The sequence below is a fragment of the Salmo salar genome, chromosome 12, assembly GCF_965601325.2.
Source record: "Salmo salar chromosome 12, fSalSal1, whole genome shotgun sequence".
Lineage (NCBI taxonomy): Eukaryota > Metazoa > Chordata > Actinopteri > Salmoniformes > Salmonidae > Salmo > Salmo salar.
The window spans coordinates 34,365,779-34,384,333 of record NC_138302.1 but is presented as its reverse complement, the minus strand read 5'-3'; the positions used below and the strand labels follow the sequence as shown (position 1 = coordinate 34,384,333).

The 18,555-nt window shown below is 41.0% G+C and overlaps 1 protein-coding gene across 2 annotated transcripts in view; it reads right to left on the bottom strand.

The window, feature by feature from the left end:
* Positions 1-17,501, bottom strand: part of LOC106564892 (uncharacterized) — a 28,594-nt gene extending 11,093 nt beyond the window's left edge. Inside the window, exons 1-12 of one of the 2 annotated variants that reach the window (XM_045691273.2) lie at positions 17,397-17,501; positions 7,341-7,470; positions 6,523-6,678; positions 6,245-6,382; positions 4,913-5,064; positions 3,717-3,820; positions 3,381-3,564; positions 3,035-3,166; positions 2,795-2,938; positions 2,430-2,565; positions 1,573-1,723; positions 1,347-1,483 (exon numbers count right to left, since the gene is read on the bottom strand). In XM_045691273.2, the coding sequence (XP_045547229.1) occupies positions 1,347-1,483; positions 1,573-1,723; positions 2,430-2,565; positions 2,795-2,938; positions 3,035-3,166; positions 3,381-3,564; positions 3,717-3,820; positions 4,913-5,064; positions 6,245-6,382; positions 6,523-6,678; positions 7,341-7,470 (1,564 nt within the window). In that variant the 5' untranslated portion in view covers positions 17,397-17,501. Of the gene's footprint in view, positions 1-1,346; positions 1,484-1,572; positions 1,724-2,429; positions 2,566-2,794; positions 2,939-3,034; positions 3,167-3,380; positions 3,565-3,716; positions 3,821-4,912; positions 5,065-6,154; positions 6,165-6,244; positions 6,383-6,522; positions 6,679-7,340; positions 7,471-17,396 lie in introns of those variants that run through there. The other variant, XM_082958872.1, reaches the window with a different exon arrangement.
* Positions 17,502-18,555: the final 1,054 nt, after the last annotated feature.

Genomic DNA, 18,555 nt, shown 5'->3' with positions numbered 1-18,555 from the left:
CATTTTAAATGGCAAAACACCAGACGCAATGATTCAAATAAAAACATTTAGCAGCACTTTAGTTTACGGTGCTGAAATAACAGGGCAACAACTGGGAAGTAAGAGGAAACAACATGGAAATAACAGGGCAACAACTGGGAAGTAAGAGGAAACAACAGGGAAATAACAGGGCAACAACTGGGAAGTAAGAGGAAATAACTGGGAAGTAAGAAGAAACAACATGGAAATAACAGGGCAACAACTGGGAAGTAAGAGGAAATAACTGGGAAGTAAGAAGAAACAACATGGAAATAACAGGGCAACAACTGGGAAGTAAGAGGAAATAACTGGGAAGTAAGAAGAAACAACTGGGAAGTAAGAAGAAACAACATGGAAATAACAGGGCAACAACTGGGAAGTAAGAGGAAATAACTGGGAAGTAAGAAGAAACAACTGGGAAATAAGATGGCAACAACAGGGTAACAACGTGGTAATAACCCATTCATAGTTAATATTTAGCTGCTAAATACAGATATACAGTGTGATGAAGTTTCCTGGTTGTTACATAGAAATAATGATTTGTTACTTAATTAAGAACTATAAATAATAGAGGCTAATAAGTACAAGTTATGTAATAAATATTTCTGGCCATTTCACCTCTTCTCAGCAGCACCGTACTTATTAAGAATACACTTGGAACTTTTGTAGAAAGAATGGTTATTTAACAGAATCATTTGAGAAACTATATCATACTTATAATGTATGTGGGCCAATCTCAAAATGTACCTTTTGGGTCTTTCCTTGTTGTGCATAATTCTCCAGTCCTTACCATGTTGTTATTGACTATACTTAAGTAATTATTATGTAAATTCCGAGCGTGTTCCCTGGGCGCCGATGGCGTGGTGGTCGATTAAGGCAACCCCCCCCCCCCCCCCCCCCCCCCCCCCAGCACCTCTCTGATTCAGAGGGGTTGGGTTAAATGCAGAAGACCCATTTCAGTTGAATGCATTCAGTTGTTCAACTGACTAGGTATCCCCTTTCCCTTCCCTTGTTTCAGCACTGTAAACTAAAATGCTACCAAAAGTTTATATTCCCATAAAATACACGCTTCAATAACAAGCATGTGATAAACTGACAGTATGTGAAAGTGCTATCTGTAAATGCCGTGTATCATATGTCTGATGAACCAAAGACATCAATAGTTCTGCTGCAATGTGAATGAATTGTGCACGTATTCATCTGCGTAGGCCTAAGCAACAATGCGCGAACACCATGGTATAGGACTTTCCATTACCATAATAATCTCAACCATGAATGATACATCGTACCAAGACTTGAACTAGTAGGCACAAGGCCCAGTAGCCTACCTTCTTTCAAAAGAACGAGACGTGGCCCATCCAGTCCTACATCCTTCAGCAGCAGTGGTGGAGTGGCTGTCAGGTGAGGGTATGCTTTCAATTCTTCAGTCATCTTGGCAAATGTCTCATCTAGTTGGATCTGAAAGCTTTCATTTGATTAAACAATAAAACATGAATTAGAAGTTACACTATCAATGCAGATAAAGTATTGAACGATACAATGAAAGAATCATACTTTTGACCAGTCACAAGTCCATATGAAACCCAAACGGGGAACGTTTTGATGGATGGAGGCAGACTGAGTAAAATCTTTTCAACATCGGTAGCTCTCCACATTGAAGTTTCTGTCAGGATCTCAGCAGAGCAGTTTGGGATTCTTTCTCCATCTTAGCGTTGGTAAAACACGTCAGGCAATTACAAAATTTGATCATGAAACTACTGTACATGTCAAAGTTTAATTCACATATCAAAAGTGATACTTTTTTCTGTTTACAAAAAAAGAAGACATTATTATGCTCTTCCAGTGCAGACACTAACACATCTCAGCAATCATGGACTATTAGTTCTGGGTTTGACTAAGAATTAAAATGCACGCTCTATAGAGAGCCCTGTAATTCTTAACTCTGAGGGAACATGCCAAAGTTTTAGCAAACCCGTTCCTATGTTTAACATTATGGCTGCAGTGAGCCAGTCAAGTCACAGCTATTGATTTAAAACCAATGTTTAAACTCTAGAGCCAATTGATCTTGCGTTATGGAATTTGATATATGATATGATGGCATTTGATGGCATTTTGCATACACTTTTGATGTACTGTAGAATTAAGTTGTGCAGAGCAGTTTCCCATTAGAAGGGTACTATTGTAGCCTGAGTACCAGTCTGTTTTATCTATCCATTCACTCCTTGCCACTCCTTGTTATGCCGAACATGTTTGGCATGACAGAGTACTGGTTGTGGCATGTAAGCACAAAACAGGCTCCGGATTTCAGGCCAGTACTATTGGCCATTGTGCCACATGTAGATGTTACTGAAAATATTTTGTGCCCACAGTGCTGTGCATATTACAAATACCCACAACTGCTGATGTTTTACCTTTAATTTTCTGTAGGACATACTCTCTTTCAAAGACATCTGGTAATCCAGGTACATGAACTGGGTCGCAGAAGCGCACTCCTGGTTGAGAGGTCAAACATATCGGTGCAAAGACCTCATGTTGTGAACTCTCTTTCTAGGGTAGACAGAGAGATAGAAAACAGATACATATTATGGTCATTTGTTTGAGTAATGTTTCATTTTGACCTGTAAAGTCATGGTCTGAATTATATGTTACCTGCCAAACAAATAGAGGTGCAGTATTTCAGTTCCCTATTAAAAACATTTTATAACATGCAATACAATACGATCCATAATTTGTTATCAATGGTATCTAAAAAAAAAAACCTAAACAACGGGCATACCTCTGCTTTAGATATCAGGTAGGCCCAGCAAACTGGTGCATTCTCAAACACCTCCAGGTCTTCAATGATCTTCTCACCTCTTTTTTTATTGAGGCTTGGCAACAGCTCTCTGAAGAGAGTATACAACCCCTCAACAATGGCAATCTAAAACAAATAAATGTTGTGAATCTATTTGTGGACTTACATGATATTTATTATATGTGTACTGTACAGTAAGTTTGTGTTCAACATATGCATCACCTTCTGGGTCCTACTCCCACTTTCATTTCTACCCAGCAGCTGATACAAACTTTGTGCCAGGGGATTACATCCACTGAGCTTTCGAATGTACGCATTCACTTTCTTGAATCCCTCTCCAGAATGTTTCTCTTTCTGTAAGGATATTAGGGAAGATCATTTAATGCATGATGGGTGGCTCGACGGGCAAGGTACTGTACATTGAAATTCTAATAGCACAAGCAAAGGAACACCGTAGCACTCTTTGTCTGGACATGGTAATACAAAACATCTGAAGTTTTAATAAAGGGTTAAAACGTCATGGTCAACGTGACTGTAACAAGACAATGTAAATATCTGAATATCTCACAACGGTATATAGTGAAGACAAGAAAGCACTGAGTCCTTTCTGGGTTTGTTGCACTGAGGGGACGACATCATTCAAGAAGAATTCCATGCTGTTCTGATTCTCATCGGGGAATGAGGACAAAGAAAAGGGCACAGTAGTCTCCTCATTGATTCCACGATCTTGCAAAGTTCCACCGTGTTCACCTCTGCAGAAAGGTAAGTTAGAAAGAAGTTGTATTGAAGCTATATAAGGTCAAATGATAAGATGCGCTGTGGTTTATTAATTGACATAATTCTGTCTGTTATTAAATGTATTAATAAATGATTAAATCACAATTATATATGCACATGACATTACTTATAAAGGAGGACATGTGCTGGGATTCCGCTTTCATTAGAGAGCTTTCGTCTCAAGACTCTAATTGTGTCACTTGTCAAGTCCACCTTGACCTCATAGTCTCCCTGTTGATGAAAAGCACAGTATGTTCAATAATTGACAGACATTATTTACAGAGACAGCTTAGTTGCTACCAGAGGGCTATACCACGAGCGAGATAGAGGAGTTAGCGAGCTAACTTTGGTAAACTCTTAAACTCTGGACAACCATTGACACAAAGCAGGCTCACATTTTAGCTAGGTCCATTTCTATGGCAACAAATCTTTCAGCTCTAACTTGCTCGGTGGCAGGCTAACTCCACTTTATCCTTTATAAAATGTGAGACTTGAGTTGAGGACCAATCAAATGACATTCCCTACCTTTCGCAAAGATTGCGTCACATCATTCCCTTCATACAGACAATATTTGATGAAGACGACTGATTAAATATTTTATTAATCAAATCTTATTTTGTGTTAAAAAAAGTAAGTAAAACTCTGGTATGACTGTATTAATACAATTATTTATCGACGTAGAAAACAGCCTGCTCGTTCATGGATAAGCATACCAAAGACGGCATTAACAATAGCCATAGTAAAAGCAAGACAGCACTTCTAATAGCCTACTTACCACTATAACCTGAATTTGCAGGATAACCTTTCTTTCATTTTGATTTCGACCAACAACAAAAAAAGGTGGCACTGGCTCGACCGTGAATTTCTGTTTGCGTATTGTCTCAATATCGGCGTTCACCTAGCTGGGCTATCCACATCAATCAATCAATCAATCAATCAAATGTATTTATAAAGCCCTTTTTACATCAGCAGATGTCACAAAGTGCTGTACAGAAACCCAGCTTAAACCCCCAAACAGTAAGCAATACACATGCCTGGTTTGAGTTAGCGGCAGGTGTCAATATCCACCTTTGTGTTATCCATGAAGCATAAATTGGAATGTGAAGCTAACTGAAGCTAGCTAGCTTTAGAAAATCCTCAATAGATCTAGCCAGCGTCGTAGTATACCCCTCTGGTATTACACCCTTTCATAATACATACAGGTTTGGAAAAGTAAGGGGTTAGAATTACAGTTTTACATACAGCTAAACAGCTATAAATATATACATAAATTGAGTCCTGCCAATTTGAGCTTAGTATTTTTGAATAACATGATGAATTCACCTTGAGCATAACGTGGCATCGAACATTCTCCTCTCCTGAGATGTCAGTCATCTCTTGTCGTGGCATGATGGGGGCTTGTTTCAAGTTCTCCTTGGGTGTAAATATGGCATAAAGCTCACTTCCATTTTCAATGTGCCTGTCTTTCAAAGACCCTAAAATGGTTGTAATGTAAGATGCTTGTCGATTCAAGGGATCTTCCATGCCATTTCACCTCAAATTATATTACATGTGTATACAGTACCAGTCAAAAGTTTGGACACACCTACTCATTCAATTTTTTTTTTTTTTTTACTATTTTCTACATTGTAGAATAATAGTGAAGACATCAAAACTATGAAATAACACATATGAAATCTTGTAGTAACCAAAAAAGGGTTAAACAAATCAAAAAGCATTCCATGTGAAGCTGGTTGAGAGAATGCCAAGAGTGTGCAAAGCTGTCATCAAGGCAAAGGGTGGCTACTTTGAAGAATCTGCAATATAAAATATATTTTGATTTGTTTAACACTTTTTTGGTTACTACATGATTTTCTCATTTCTATCCCAAACCCACCACTGCTGTGGGTGTCGGAAGAGCTCTATTTTCATAATTCAAATACTGAGCTATATTGTATGCAAAAAAAAGGGAAATTATATTATGTTATACTAATACAATTCCACTGGTCCTGGGGCCCTTGTTAAGGTCAACGGCATCATGAACTTTAGCCAGCCACTCTACTCAACAATAACTGGCAATACTATAAGACCTAGTTGTAACACACTCACTACTACTAGTAGTACTAAGGTCCCGTGTGGCTCAGTTGGTAAAGCATGGCACTTGCAACGGCAGGGTTGTGGGTTTGATTCCCACGAGGGACCAGTATGAAAAAGTATGCACTCACTACTGTGAGTCGCTCTGGATAAGAGCGTCTGCTAAATTATGTAAATGTACTACTTCTGGGCTATAGTCAATAAAGGCTATGGAATTAGCTGTTAGCTAAATCTGCTACAACACAATTTCACATGTCTACTGAGACTCGTGTTGTTATTGTCCCTGTTCAAATTAACGTTTATAATACAGTCACTATTATACTAGCCTCAAACTTTAAACACTAGCCTCTAACAATTTAAACTTCTTAACTCCTCCAACTAACATAAAATACTTCTGGACAGCTTATAACAAAATATCCTTTTTAGGCATTAATGTGAATGTGTTTTCATAATGGGGTGTTTATAAAAGCATACTGTATCTGGCATACGTACATGTGTTGAAGAAAGGATCATCAGTTAAAGGCATTGCATACGTACATGTGTTGAAGAAAGGGTCATCAGTTAAAGGCATTGCATACGTACATGTGTTGAAGAAAGGGTCATCAGTTAAAGGCATTCCCTCAATGGTGTAGAGGCACACGGCTTTAGAATTCCCAATGGCCTCTTGGTGACAAATCCTGAGCATCAGATCTTCAACTGTGTTTTGGGCAGGATCCATGTCTATATTCAAAATATAGTCAAACATGAGGCATGCAACAAAGTAATGACTTTTAGTGATATGATGCTTTTGATAGGAGTTTTAGAATCCCTTTGAATAAAATGCTCTCCTCTTTCCTATATGACCTACTACTATGTCTCACCTCTGATGTCTCTCGGCTCAGGACAGTGGGGATATGTGTACCGCAGATGGAAAGACTCCATCGATTTCTGTACAGGCATTGCTTGCTGTGGCGCTCTGAGTCGTTGGATGAGATCTTTCATTTTTTCAAAGCGATTCTTTTCGACATGACTGAAATCTGTTAGGAAAAAATAAACCACAGACCCTTTTTGAACAGCCATGCAGCTTGCTAATAATCCCACTGTACCCCACAATGGCAAATAACTTCAACCAAACAAGTGGAAAATGAATTGGGGCCCAATATTGCAAGAACAATGTTTTCGATGTTATGACTAAATGAAACATTGTCACAATGTCACGTCTAGATCATATTACTTGGATTGAGGCCTGATAGCCATAAAAACTAGGACTTCCTTTTTTAAAGTGAAATATTCATTGACCCCCTATTCATCTAAGTACTTTGTGATGCACCCTTTACTGCCAGTCTTAAGTATATTATATATGAATATGTTATTCATATATTATATTATATTATTAATTCAGTCTGAAGCGATACATTCACAATGAAACCAAAACTGTGATTAATCAGATTTTCACCAGTAGGTTAGTCAGCTTGATAGTAACTAGCTATTGTAGGCCAAATGCATCAGATAGGCAATAAAAACAGGTTGAGACTGATTGTATGTTAGCATTTTTGTCTATAACGACATGGGGTGGTATAAGAATAAATCACTCTTGGCTAGGATGTTAAATGGGAAAGGGGATACCTAGCTCATCTAGCGAAGAACCACACAGTGTCAATATGGTGTCATAGAGTCAGTTGCATGTCTGTGTCCTTACTCATTTTGTCTAAATCTTCAGCATTTACGCCATCAATGAAATCTCTCTCATCTTGGACACCCAAAGTGAGGAATTGATTGTAGTAGGCCTCCAGTCTGTTCTGCGCGAGAAGATTGAATATCTTATCCATCTAGAACAAAATAAAGGTAAAACATTCAAACATTAAGGGTGGGCACCAACATCGATAATTCGATATCGATATGAATAAAGCATATCTTGATATCAGTTTATCCTCTTATTAACCTACACTATTATGTAAAAAAGCTTACATGACTGATTTAGCAAACACAAAACCCTCTCACAGGCTCTCAACTTTATAGCATACTTAAAGAATCCTTAAATGGTGAAACTGCCTCGTCCGTTTGGGATATTACATCAAAAAAGATACTGCAAACAACGAACACTGTTTTTTCCCCTCAGACATCATGGCACATGTGGTAGAACAGCAGAATATGTACTGCACATGTCGTTTGCCACGCTGCAGGATGCTCCTCTCCCCCATTTCATCAACAACACAAAAACAATAACAAAGTGGCTGGGGCGAACAGTTGCGCTGTTTCCCCAAATGTGGATTTGATCTTTAACTGCCTGCTGATAGGTAGGTTAGGTTAGGCCTGTGGTGTAGCTGTTCTTAGTAATAAGGGATAGTTTATTTACATTCTGTCCTGTACTCTTACATTGTATAACCCGTTTCTTATTACATAAGGACAGGGCCAGCTCTAACCTTTTGAGGGCCCCCCTCTTGAGGGTGGAGAGAAAAATATAAGTTTTAAAGCAGCAATGTTGCAGTTTTATAGCAAGTTTTCAGAAGTTTGACACATTTTGCCATGGGGTGGAGAGCAGATTTTGCAATTTTATAGCACCTTCATGCAATTCTACTCATTTTGCCATTGGGCAGAGATACATTTTTTCAATTTTAAAGCAAATTTCCTGCAATTCTACCCATTTTGCCATGGGGTGGACCCAGATTTATTTATTTTTTTATATTTTATTGTAAGTACAATAATGTCCTCTGTAGTGGTCATTAGGAAGTAAATATGAAAAAATGTACATTACAGTCAATGGGTACAGAAGGTAAAAAACATAGCTGTGGCATCCGGGTGCACACTACTGAGGACATTTCTTGATAAGCTCTTATTTAACTTTTATTTAATGTGAAATAACTTTTACACAATGACAATTAATAATTACACAAAAGTTGTCAAGGTCACACCCCCACACGTGATATCATTGAAAGGCCCAGAATGTCCCCTCAGAGGGACAACAGGCTTTAATGGCCTCAGAGATATGGACCAAGAAATGATGTACACTAGAGAAGACAAAAATGAATTGATTGTTAATTAACAAACAAGTTTTGCATCTCCAGGCCTCCACGCAAACAAGCTGCATGCAAGCCGCTGATGAGCACCTTTTGAACATTTACATTTTAAAAAGTTGAATAAGTCAGTTTAATATATACCATCACAATAAATACATGATTTATTTTAGTCAAGTCTAAAGAAACATGATATGAAGAAAATGCATTTCAGAAGAACAGAGCATGAGTTGGCCAACTATATGTTCTCTGGCGATGCTCCATGCCATAGGCTGTAGGCTTGTTCATTTAGATATGCTTGTAAGTCCCGTGCCATTATTTTATATAATTTTATAGTAAGAAGAAATAATTGAATTTAGCTGAAAAAAATAGTAAGGATATTTTTCCCATTCCAGAGTGAATACACATATGAAGTGGCTATGTTGAGCTCAAAGGAGATCATTTGAAACAGGTCCTATATGCTACACTCTTAAAAAGGCTGGGTCAATAATGACACACTTTGGGTCATTTCCCGTAACCCAGCGCGGGGTCACTATAGTACATACCCAGCGTGGGGTCACTATAGTACATACCCAGCGCTGGGTCACTATAGTACATACCCAGCGCTGGGTCACTATAGTACATACCCAGCGCGGGGTCACTATAGTACATACCCAGCGCGGGGTCACTATAGTACATACCCAGCGCTGGGTCACTATAGTACATACCCAGCGCTGGGTCACTAAAGTACATACCCACCGCTGGGTCACTATAGTACATACCCAGCGCTGGGTAACTATAGTACATACCCAGCGCTGGGTCACTATAGTACATACCCAGCGCGGGGTCACTATAGTACATACCCAGCGCTGGGTCACTATAGTACATACCCAGCGCGGGGTCACTATAGTACATACCCAGCGCTGGGTCACTATAGTACATACCCAGCTCTGGGTCACTATAGTATATACCCACCGCTGGGTCACTATAGTACATACCCAGCGCTGGGTAACTATAGTACATACCCAGCGCTGGGTCACTATAGTACATACCCACCGCTGGGTCACTATAGTACATACCCAGCGCGGGGTCACTATAGTACATACCCAGCGCTGGGTCACTATAGTACATACCCACCGCTGGGCCACTATAGTACATACCCAGCGCGGGGTCACTATAGTACATACCCAGCGCTGGGTCACTATAGTACATACCCAGCGCTGGGTCACTATAGTACATACCCAGCGCGGGGTCTCTATAGTACATACCCACCGCTGGGTTATTTTGAATGAAATTCTTGCTTTATTGCTGGGTTATTTCTTTCTACCTTCTCTCTATTACAGAATCTGTACATTTTCTAAAGGAAAAAATATTTCTAACGATAACGGTCAATGTTACAACACAGTCTATGACATATGGCCAATCATGACAAATTGTAGATCAAATATGAAATGTTTATTTTCAGATATTAATTTCAGCTACAAAATGAATTCATGCAAAAGATAAACAACAAATAAGAAACACACAAATATAGTAAATACTTTACCCTCTACACCCCCAAGCCCTACCAGGTATCAATTTACGATATAAATTCATGTAAAACAACAACAAAACATAATGTTTTCTGCTTCAGAGCCTGCCCATGCATGATGGTGAATGCCAAGAAGTAGAGGTAATTGTCCCAGAGAGTCAGAACGAAGGTTTCGGTATATTCAGCCATATTGGTTCCAGCCTGGGGATTTGAGAATAGGATTATAAAATGTTGAACAATAATCAAGACACTCATCACCCTCTCGCACACACACAAATTGTGGCTTTTCCTATTACTCAGAACATGCTATACTCCTATGCAGTCTATTGCTATGTGCAGAACATTAATCTGCATTGAGTTGAGACCAGCCACTTTGTGTGTGGTTTACAGCAGGGTTAGGAAGAATACTGAAACATCCTACTCAAGTAGAAGTACTGTTACTTTAATGACATTTTACTCTAGTAGAAGTAAAATGACTGACTTTGAAAAATAAAATAAAAAGTACTTGGTAAAGCTACTAAATTACAATATTGAGGGTATTTATAATTAGTTACTTCCCACCTCTGGTTTACACAATTACATATTAAATAGTATTCAATATTCCACATGTATACTTACGCTACATTATGACTTTTGGGCCTCATTAATGCTTGGGAGGTGTAACGCCCTGGCCATAGAGAGGGGTTTTTGTTCTTTATTTTGGTTAGGCCAGGGTGTTACATTGGGTGGGCGTTCTATGTTCATTTTTCTATGTTTTTGTATTTCTTTGTTTTGGGCCGTGTGTGGCTCCCAATCAGGCACAGCTGTAGTTCGTTGTTGCTGATTGGGAGTCACACTTAAGTAGCCTGGTTTTCCTTTGGGTTTTTGTGGGTGATGGTTTTCTGTTGAGTTCATTTGGGACCAGACAGGACTGTTCGCTGTTGTTTCTTTTCGTGTTTTGTATAGAGTGTTTATGTTCATTAAAATCTTTAATAATGAATACACATCCTCCGCTGCACCTTGGTCTAATTCTAACGACAGGCGTTACAGAATCACCCACCAAAAAACGGACCAAGCAGCGGAGGAAGGAGAAGAACCAGGAGAAGAGCTATCGGGAGTCATGGACATGGGAGGAGATATTGGACGGTAAAGGACCATTGGCTCAAGCTGGGGAGTATCGCCACCCGCAGTGGGAGATCGAGGCTGCAAGAGCAGAGAGGCGCTGGTATGAGGCAAGGGAGCGTGACGGACACGAGAGGCAGCCCCCCCAAAAAAATTGGGGGGGGCACACGGGGAGTGTGGCAGAGCCAGGATTTAATTCTGGGCCAACTCCCCGTGCTTACAGAAGGCAGCGCAGTACTGGTCAGGCACCGTGTTATGCGATAAAGCGCACGGTGTCCCCAGTACGCGTTGATAGCCCGGAGCGCTACATGCCAGCCCCCTGCAAGTGCCATGCGAGAGCAGGCATCGAGCCAGGACGGATTGTGCCAGCTCAGCGTGTCTGGTCTCCAGTGCGCCATTTCGGTCCAGGCTATCCTGCGCCGGCTCTGCGCACTGTGTCTCCAGGGCGCTGGGAGGGCTCAGTTCGCCCAATGCCTGCGCTCCGCCCGTGCCGGGCAAAAGTGGGCATTCAGCCTGGAGTTTGGGTGGCAAGCCTACGCACCAGAACTCCAGTGCTCCCCCACAGCCCGGTTTATCCTGTGCCTCCTCCTCGGACCAGGCCTCCAGTGGGTCGCTCCAGCCTGGTTTATCCTGTGCCTCCTCCCAGGACCAAGCCTCCTGTGGGTCTCTCCAGCCTGGTCTATCCTGTGCCTCCTCCCAGGACCAGGCTTCCTGTGGGTCTCCCCAGCCTGGTGAGTCCTGTGCCTGCGCCCAGGGCCAGGCCTCCTTCATGTCTCCCCAGCCTGGTGAGTCCTGTGCCCAGGGCCAGGCCTCCTTCATGTCTCCCCAGCCTGGTGAATCCTGGGTCAGAGCCGCCAGAGCCGCCCGCCAGCCCGGAGCCGCCGGAGCCGCCAGAGCCGCCCGCCAGCCTGGTGAGTCCCGTGCCTGCGCCCAGGGCCAGGCCTCCTTCATGTCTCCCCAGCCTGGTGAGTCCTGTGCCTGCGCCCAGGGCCAGGCCTCCTTCATGTCTCCCCAGCCTGGTGAATCCTGGGCCAGAACTGCCGGAGCCGCCCGCCAGCCCGGAGCTGCCGGAGCCGCTCCGGCAGCTCCAGAATTGCCCGCCAGGCGGGCGCAGTCAGGGTCACCCACCAGTCCTCCGGCGCGGCCAGGGGCGCCACCTAAGTGGGCGACGCCGAGGGTGGAGCGGAGGTCACGTCCCGCACCTGAGCCGCCGCCGTAAGAAGGCCCACCCGGACCCTCCCCTTCAGAGTCAGGTTTTGCGGCCGGAGTCCGCACCTTTGGGGGGGGGGGGGGGGGGGGGGGTACTGTAACGCCCTGGCAATAGAGAGGGGTTTTTGTTCTTTATTTTGGTTAGGCCAGGGTGTTACATTGGGTGGGCGTTCTATGTTCATTTTTCTATGTTTTTGTATTTCTTTGTTTTGGGCCGTGTGTGGCTCCCAATCAGGCACAGCTGTAGTTCGTTGTTGCTGATTGGGAGTCACACTTAAGTAGCCTGGTTTTCCTTTGGGTTTTTGTGGGTGATGGTTTTCTGTTGTGTTCAGTTGGGACCAGACAGGACTGTTTGCTGTTGTTTCTTTTCGTGTTTTGTATAGAGTGTTTATGTTCATTAAAATCTTTAATAATGAATACACATCCTCCGCTGCACCTTGGTCTAATTCTAACGACAGGCGTTACAGGAGGGCAGTCTTCTTTCCAAATCATTACACTGTGTAAAGAGTGTGCTGAGAGTCGGGGATGAAGTTCAGGGAGTGAGTGTTTTAATAAAATAAACATAATACAAAACAAGAAACACTAACAGCACACAGACATGAAACAGAAACAGTTACGCCTGGGGAAGGAACCAAAGGGAGTGACATATATAGGGCAGGTAATCAAGGAGGTGATGGAGTACAGGTGAGTCTGATGACACCCAGGTGCGTGTAATGATGGTGACAGGTGTGCACCATAACGAGCAGCCTGGTGACCTAGAGGCCAGAGAGGGAGCACACGTGACACACTGGTGATGGGGAAAAATACTCTGAGGACTCTGTCATCTTTAGTATCTTGGAGGTAGGGGGACAAAGACATAACGTTAACACAGATTAAGTGGAGAGTCAAAATGGATACCCAAAAGTTGAATTTACAATTGAGCCACTCCTTTCATTTCAATATAATGTTAAAGTAACTGTCTGCATCCAGGCTGAGGCCAGCGAGCTAGCTAACAAAAACATCATACAGTAACTGAACCAAGATAAAAGCATGAGTTAGTTATAAGCTTGACAACTAGCTATAACCATGTTAAATTAACTCAGAGACAGGAAATAGACCAAGCTAGTTTAGTAAAATAAAAAAAAAGCCAAACTGGGTGAGAAACCTAGTTTGAGCTAGCTAGCTATGCCAAGCTATCTAGCTAGCTACCTAACGTGAAACAATGCACGACACAGTAACATTAGCTAGCTTTTTACTCACCGTTTTTGGTAAACCACATCGCCTTGCCCATTTGTCCATCTAAAAGTAATTCCACTCAACGACGGCTGCACTGTATGGTAATCTTTCTACACAGCTGAAACAATCCTCATTCACGAGTTTGCCGGATTACTTTGATGGAGTATGCTCTCACTGCACGACAGGTGATATTCCGGCCAAACTCTGTATGCTATGGGTTTTCCAATCCTGTTCCTGCAGCTACTTAATTTGGGAAATGTTACTTATGAGCCCTTACCAACAATACAAAGAGAAGATGAGATATAAATAAAATGAACATTTTTGCCATTACTTATGCCATGTTAACGATAGCTGAGTGAGAGTGACTAACAAAATCAATGGGGGCCCCCTGGAGGTCAGGGCCCCTAGACTAATTTACCAATCTAAAAATGGCTAGCTAACATGGCTAATTGAGTGACTGTCAGTAACCAGGTTTTCATTATGTGAGTAAAGTACATGTCGGATAAAAAATGTCACAACAGGCCTGATGGGAATAACAAATTTGTCTGTAAACTTTCCAAATGTCGGCAAAACAAAACACACTAGACAAAGTGGGATATTTGTATTTCTGTAAAAGTAATTACGTGAGAAATGATGGTGGAAACGCTTTTACGAGCAAATATTGATATAATAACCACTATATCAAAGACTCAGGAAAGTATGCCATTTACTAGGCTACAGATGAAATAAGTTATGATGAACTTCACAGGGTGGTGAAAGTGCAATGTGATGAGCTTGAGCTCCTTTCCAATAATTATCAAGGGTCTTATTCTGGTGACATGCTGATCAATGCTTGGCTGCCATTTGACAAATAAAAATAATATCACTCTCGTCCATAATAATCTCAGATACAGCACCGCGCTGTATCTGTGAGCTGTTGGGTAGAGTGTAGGTGCCAATACCAGAGTGGGCACATTCGCTATATAACGCATTCACTATATAACATTTCTTGTGACTCAAACTCATCAGTAGAGCTGAAAATGCGATGGAGACTCATTTTACTTTTATTTTTTATTCGGTACATGGGAATTGCAAAAGTAATTTTTATGTGCACTATGTCATCATGCACAGCCTTTTATCTGCAACAAGTCAATTGGATGAAAACACATCTCTGGTGGGAAAATCTGCATATAGCTTTTATGCAGATTTTAGAATGTTCGCATTAAAATCTGTTGCCAATTGGATGGAAACCTAGCTAGTGACTGACAAATCAAGAGAGTAACTGCTGATGCACAACCACATTTCTAACATACATTCTAACATGTATTCTACTAATCTAACTGTCAACAGTAAATTGAGACCCAGGCTGAGTGGCCGGGGGCCCAAAGCATCCTATGTCGCTTATGCCTGAAGCCGGCCCCCCAGCTTAGACAGGGCTTAGACTGTGGTTAGCATGTACATCACACAAGGCACCCAGAACATTCACACTTGGCCAAATGGGCAATCAGCAAGCAATTGTCTGGACTTCATAAAACCGTGGAAGTAAAGAGAAAATCAAAACATTCACACAGTTGCAATGTTATTCATAAAACTGATATGAGATTGACAATGGTTAGAAAAAATCCAACTGTTACTGATATAGATTTTCCATATCAGTGCCCATCACTAATTATTATATTGGCAATGGCACTGAACTTTCATATCTGACAAATACGAGAATAAACCTATAAAATAAGAAGTGTGTGCAATTGTCTACCCTTTGTTCCTTAATGGTTATATTTCATTTCAGAAAAACTAAGCCAAGGGAATAGAATGGAGACTGTATAATTGACACCTACCAACAAACCGGTGTGATTAGAACGCTTATTTAGAACGTCCAGTTTCGATTGACTCAACAGTCACCGTTTGAGCTGGCCACACTGTTTTTTCACAGAAACATTTTTGCACAAACACAGTCCTTACAAAGTTATGTCCTGAATGTGACCAGTTTATTTTTGTTTGCAATGTTCAGACATTCACAGAAGTGGCATAACACAATCCTCGAAACCGGAAAATGTAGCCTATATTAGTCCTAGAGCTATCTGAGGAAAGATTGATATAACATTAGCGGTCATATCTAGCTAACTCTCGGCTGACTGAAACCACAACATAAATTAGCTAATAGCAATTACTATTTACAATTCATCACATCATGGGTGAGCTCACCATTGATTGAAATAATTGAGTAAAAAATTCAGACGATGGGCAGTTTGTGAGGGCAACCATGATTGTTTTTTTTGCGTCAACCAAAGTTAAGAAGAGGAGACAAGATGAGTTTTGTCTGTTTTCAGTATGCAGTTGAAGGGGGTGTATCATCTACGATCATTGACTTCCCTTCATTCACTTCTGGAAGTTTACTCAAAAGATGAGTGAACCATTCCTTCACCTCATGATAACATCTTTGGTCTCACAGACATTTACATGACACCCAGAATGCATTGTATAATGTCAACAAACATGGCGCCACACATAGCTGGCAAATAGCTTAGCATTAGCTCATCATATTCAGTAAAACCTTCAAAAAAGTATTTTACGCACATCATAGGTGTCCATTACAAGCTATGCAATAATCGGAATGCATTATTTGGCACCAGTACTTAAAAATGTAAATAAAACTGTAAATACATTATGCTCCAAACATGCTACAGTAGAAACAACAACACAATATACAGTAAATAAGGCCCTTATTTTGATAGGAATGCACACATGTCCAAAGTTATTACTTGTAGGGAAAACAACAATGAAGGCAACGCCAGCGCCAGCGAGAAAATGTGCCATGGAGGAAAAGTTTGTGCAAGACTGTCAAATGTCTACTTGATCTGCAGAAACACTGGGGAAGTGCTTGACCTCTTCTCGAGGAGAAAAGTTTGTCCGCTCAGTAAAGCCTCAAACATAAATTGCCCTCAACAGTGAAATGGGCTAATTCTATATGAATTAATGAGGTGGAACTGAAATTGACTATTGAAATTGACCTATAGATAATTAGCAGGCAGTATGGGTTAACTGTCCTGTTGCGTAACAATCACATTTTGGAACAATGAGTGCATTCTGACATCACATGCATAAAACAACTCACCCTGGGGCGACCGTTAGAGATATTTGGAACTCACACATGAGGGTGCGTTCATAAATTCAATCTGGAGTGCCAGAGTGCGCTCAGAGTGCCCTCTGGGTGTTTGTAAATTCAGAGCGTTGTTAGATTGGATTGTCCGTTCGTAAATTCAGAGTGTTTCACTCTCGGAGCGCACACTACCAGGCAGTATCACTGGATGCTCTGGCCAAGGAGTAGGGTTGATCCGAGCGTTCTGGCCTCACAACTGCAGTCAAGCACCCAAGCTAACTGGCTAACGTTGGCTAGCTTGCTAGCTACTTCCAGACACAAATGAGAGAACACCTCACTCTGACCATTTTACTTGCCCTAGCAGAGCTGCTTAGGCTGTTTTCATGTTATCCAGAGCGTTGGTGACTGTAACTGTACTGCTGGAAACAATTTAGTAATTCTACTACTTCTCGTTCTACAACTTAACCTATTTTTTGTTACTTTGAATAATAAACCGTTTTAAAATTAAAATAAATATTGTTGGATGTTGACCGTGTGTCTGCTCTAATGTTACATTTCTGTCTCTATTTTTCTTAAAAATGTGATACAGGTGATATACAGATGTATTTCATAAAAATAAAAAGTTACCTTGGTGGATGGATGTTGCTCCACTGGCAGTGCTGAGTTGCTCTGACTTTTCAGATTCTGTTTACACCCTTACATCTGTTGCACATTTCTTTGAATGAGTGCAGCTAGATGGAAATGAAACCTATCTTCCTGTAGAGAAAATAGGTGCAGCTAGATGGAAATGAAACCTATCTTTCTGGGAGAAAATGGGAGCAGCTAGATGGAAATGAAACCTATCTTTCTGAGTGGTATTCAATAGAGACCAAACAAAACCAAATGGGCCAAAACCAGGAGGGACCTACCTGAATTTGTTCAATAATAACCTGTTTTCATTTTCAGTTGCAAACTGTTTTGCTACGGTGTGCACTAATGAATATGACCCAGGATCTTTTGTAACATGAAAGTTGAAAGTGAATGTATTTTGTGCCATTATGGAAAACACTCCACTTAAATTTCCTGTTTACTGAAAGAGCAATGCATGCATCCAATACACCTTCATGAAAACACATTCACATTCATGAATATTCATGTCAATTATCAAATTTGTAGGTACATGCAGTTACAAAGTACATTTTAGATACAAATACAGGGCTACACATTATATTTGCCTGTTACAGGATATGTACTGTATAGAAGTTACGTTCATTGGAAAGGAGTGGCAATTGTAATTTACTACAATATCATTTAAAGTGAAAATGTCATGGAAGCAACTTGCATTTTCAACCATTTTAGGCTTTTTGAAAGACAGGCACATTGAAAATGGAAGTGCGCTTGCAACAAACAGATTCTTTGCAGATAGGGTAAAGTCAACAAGGACGTACGACTGGGTACAAGGCCATGGAATTAGATCATGCTAGACAGAATTACAAAAACATATATTTTATTACACAGTTATTACAAATTCCAATGAAACAAGGGGATTAGAATGCAAGAATATGGTTTCAAATCTTTGCTTCTTGCACCAGCTCAATAGATACTTGAACAGTAGCTTACTTAAAGAAGTTACATTGCAGATTAAATACGCACCAAAATATGTGAGATATCATACCTGTCACGTCCTGACCAGTATAAGGGCTTATTTGTTATTGTAGTTTGGTCAGGACGTGGCAGGGGGGTGTTTGTTTAGAGTGTTTCGGGGTTTGTTGGGCTATGTTCTGTTTTAAGAGGGGTGTTTGTTTAG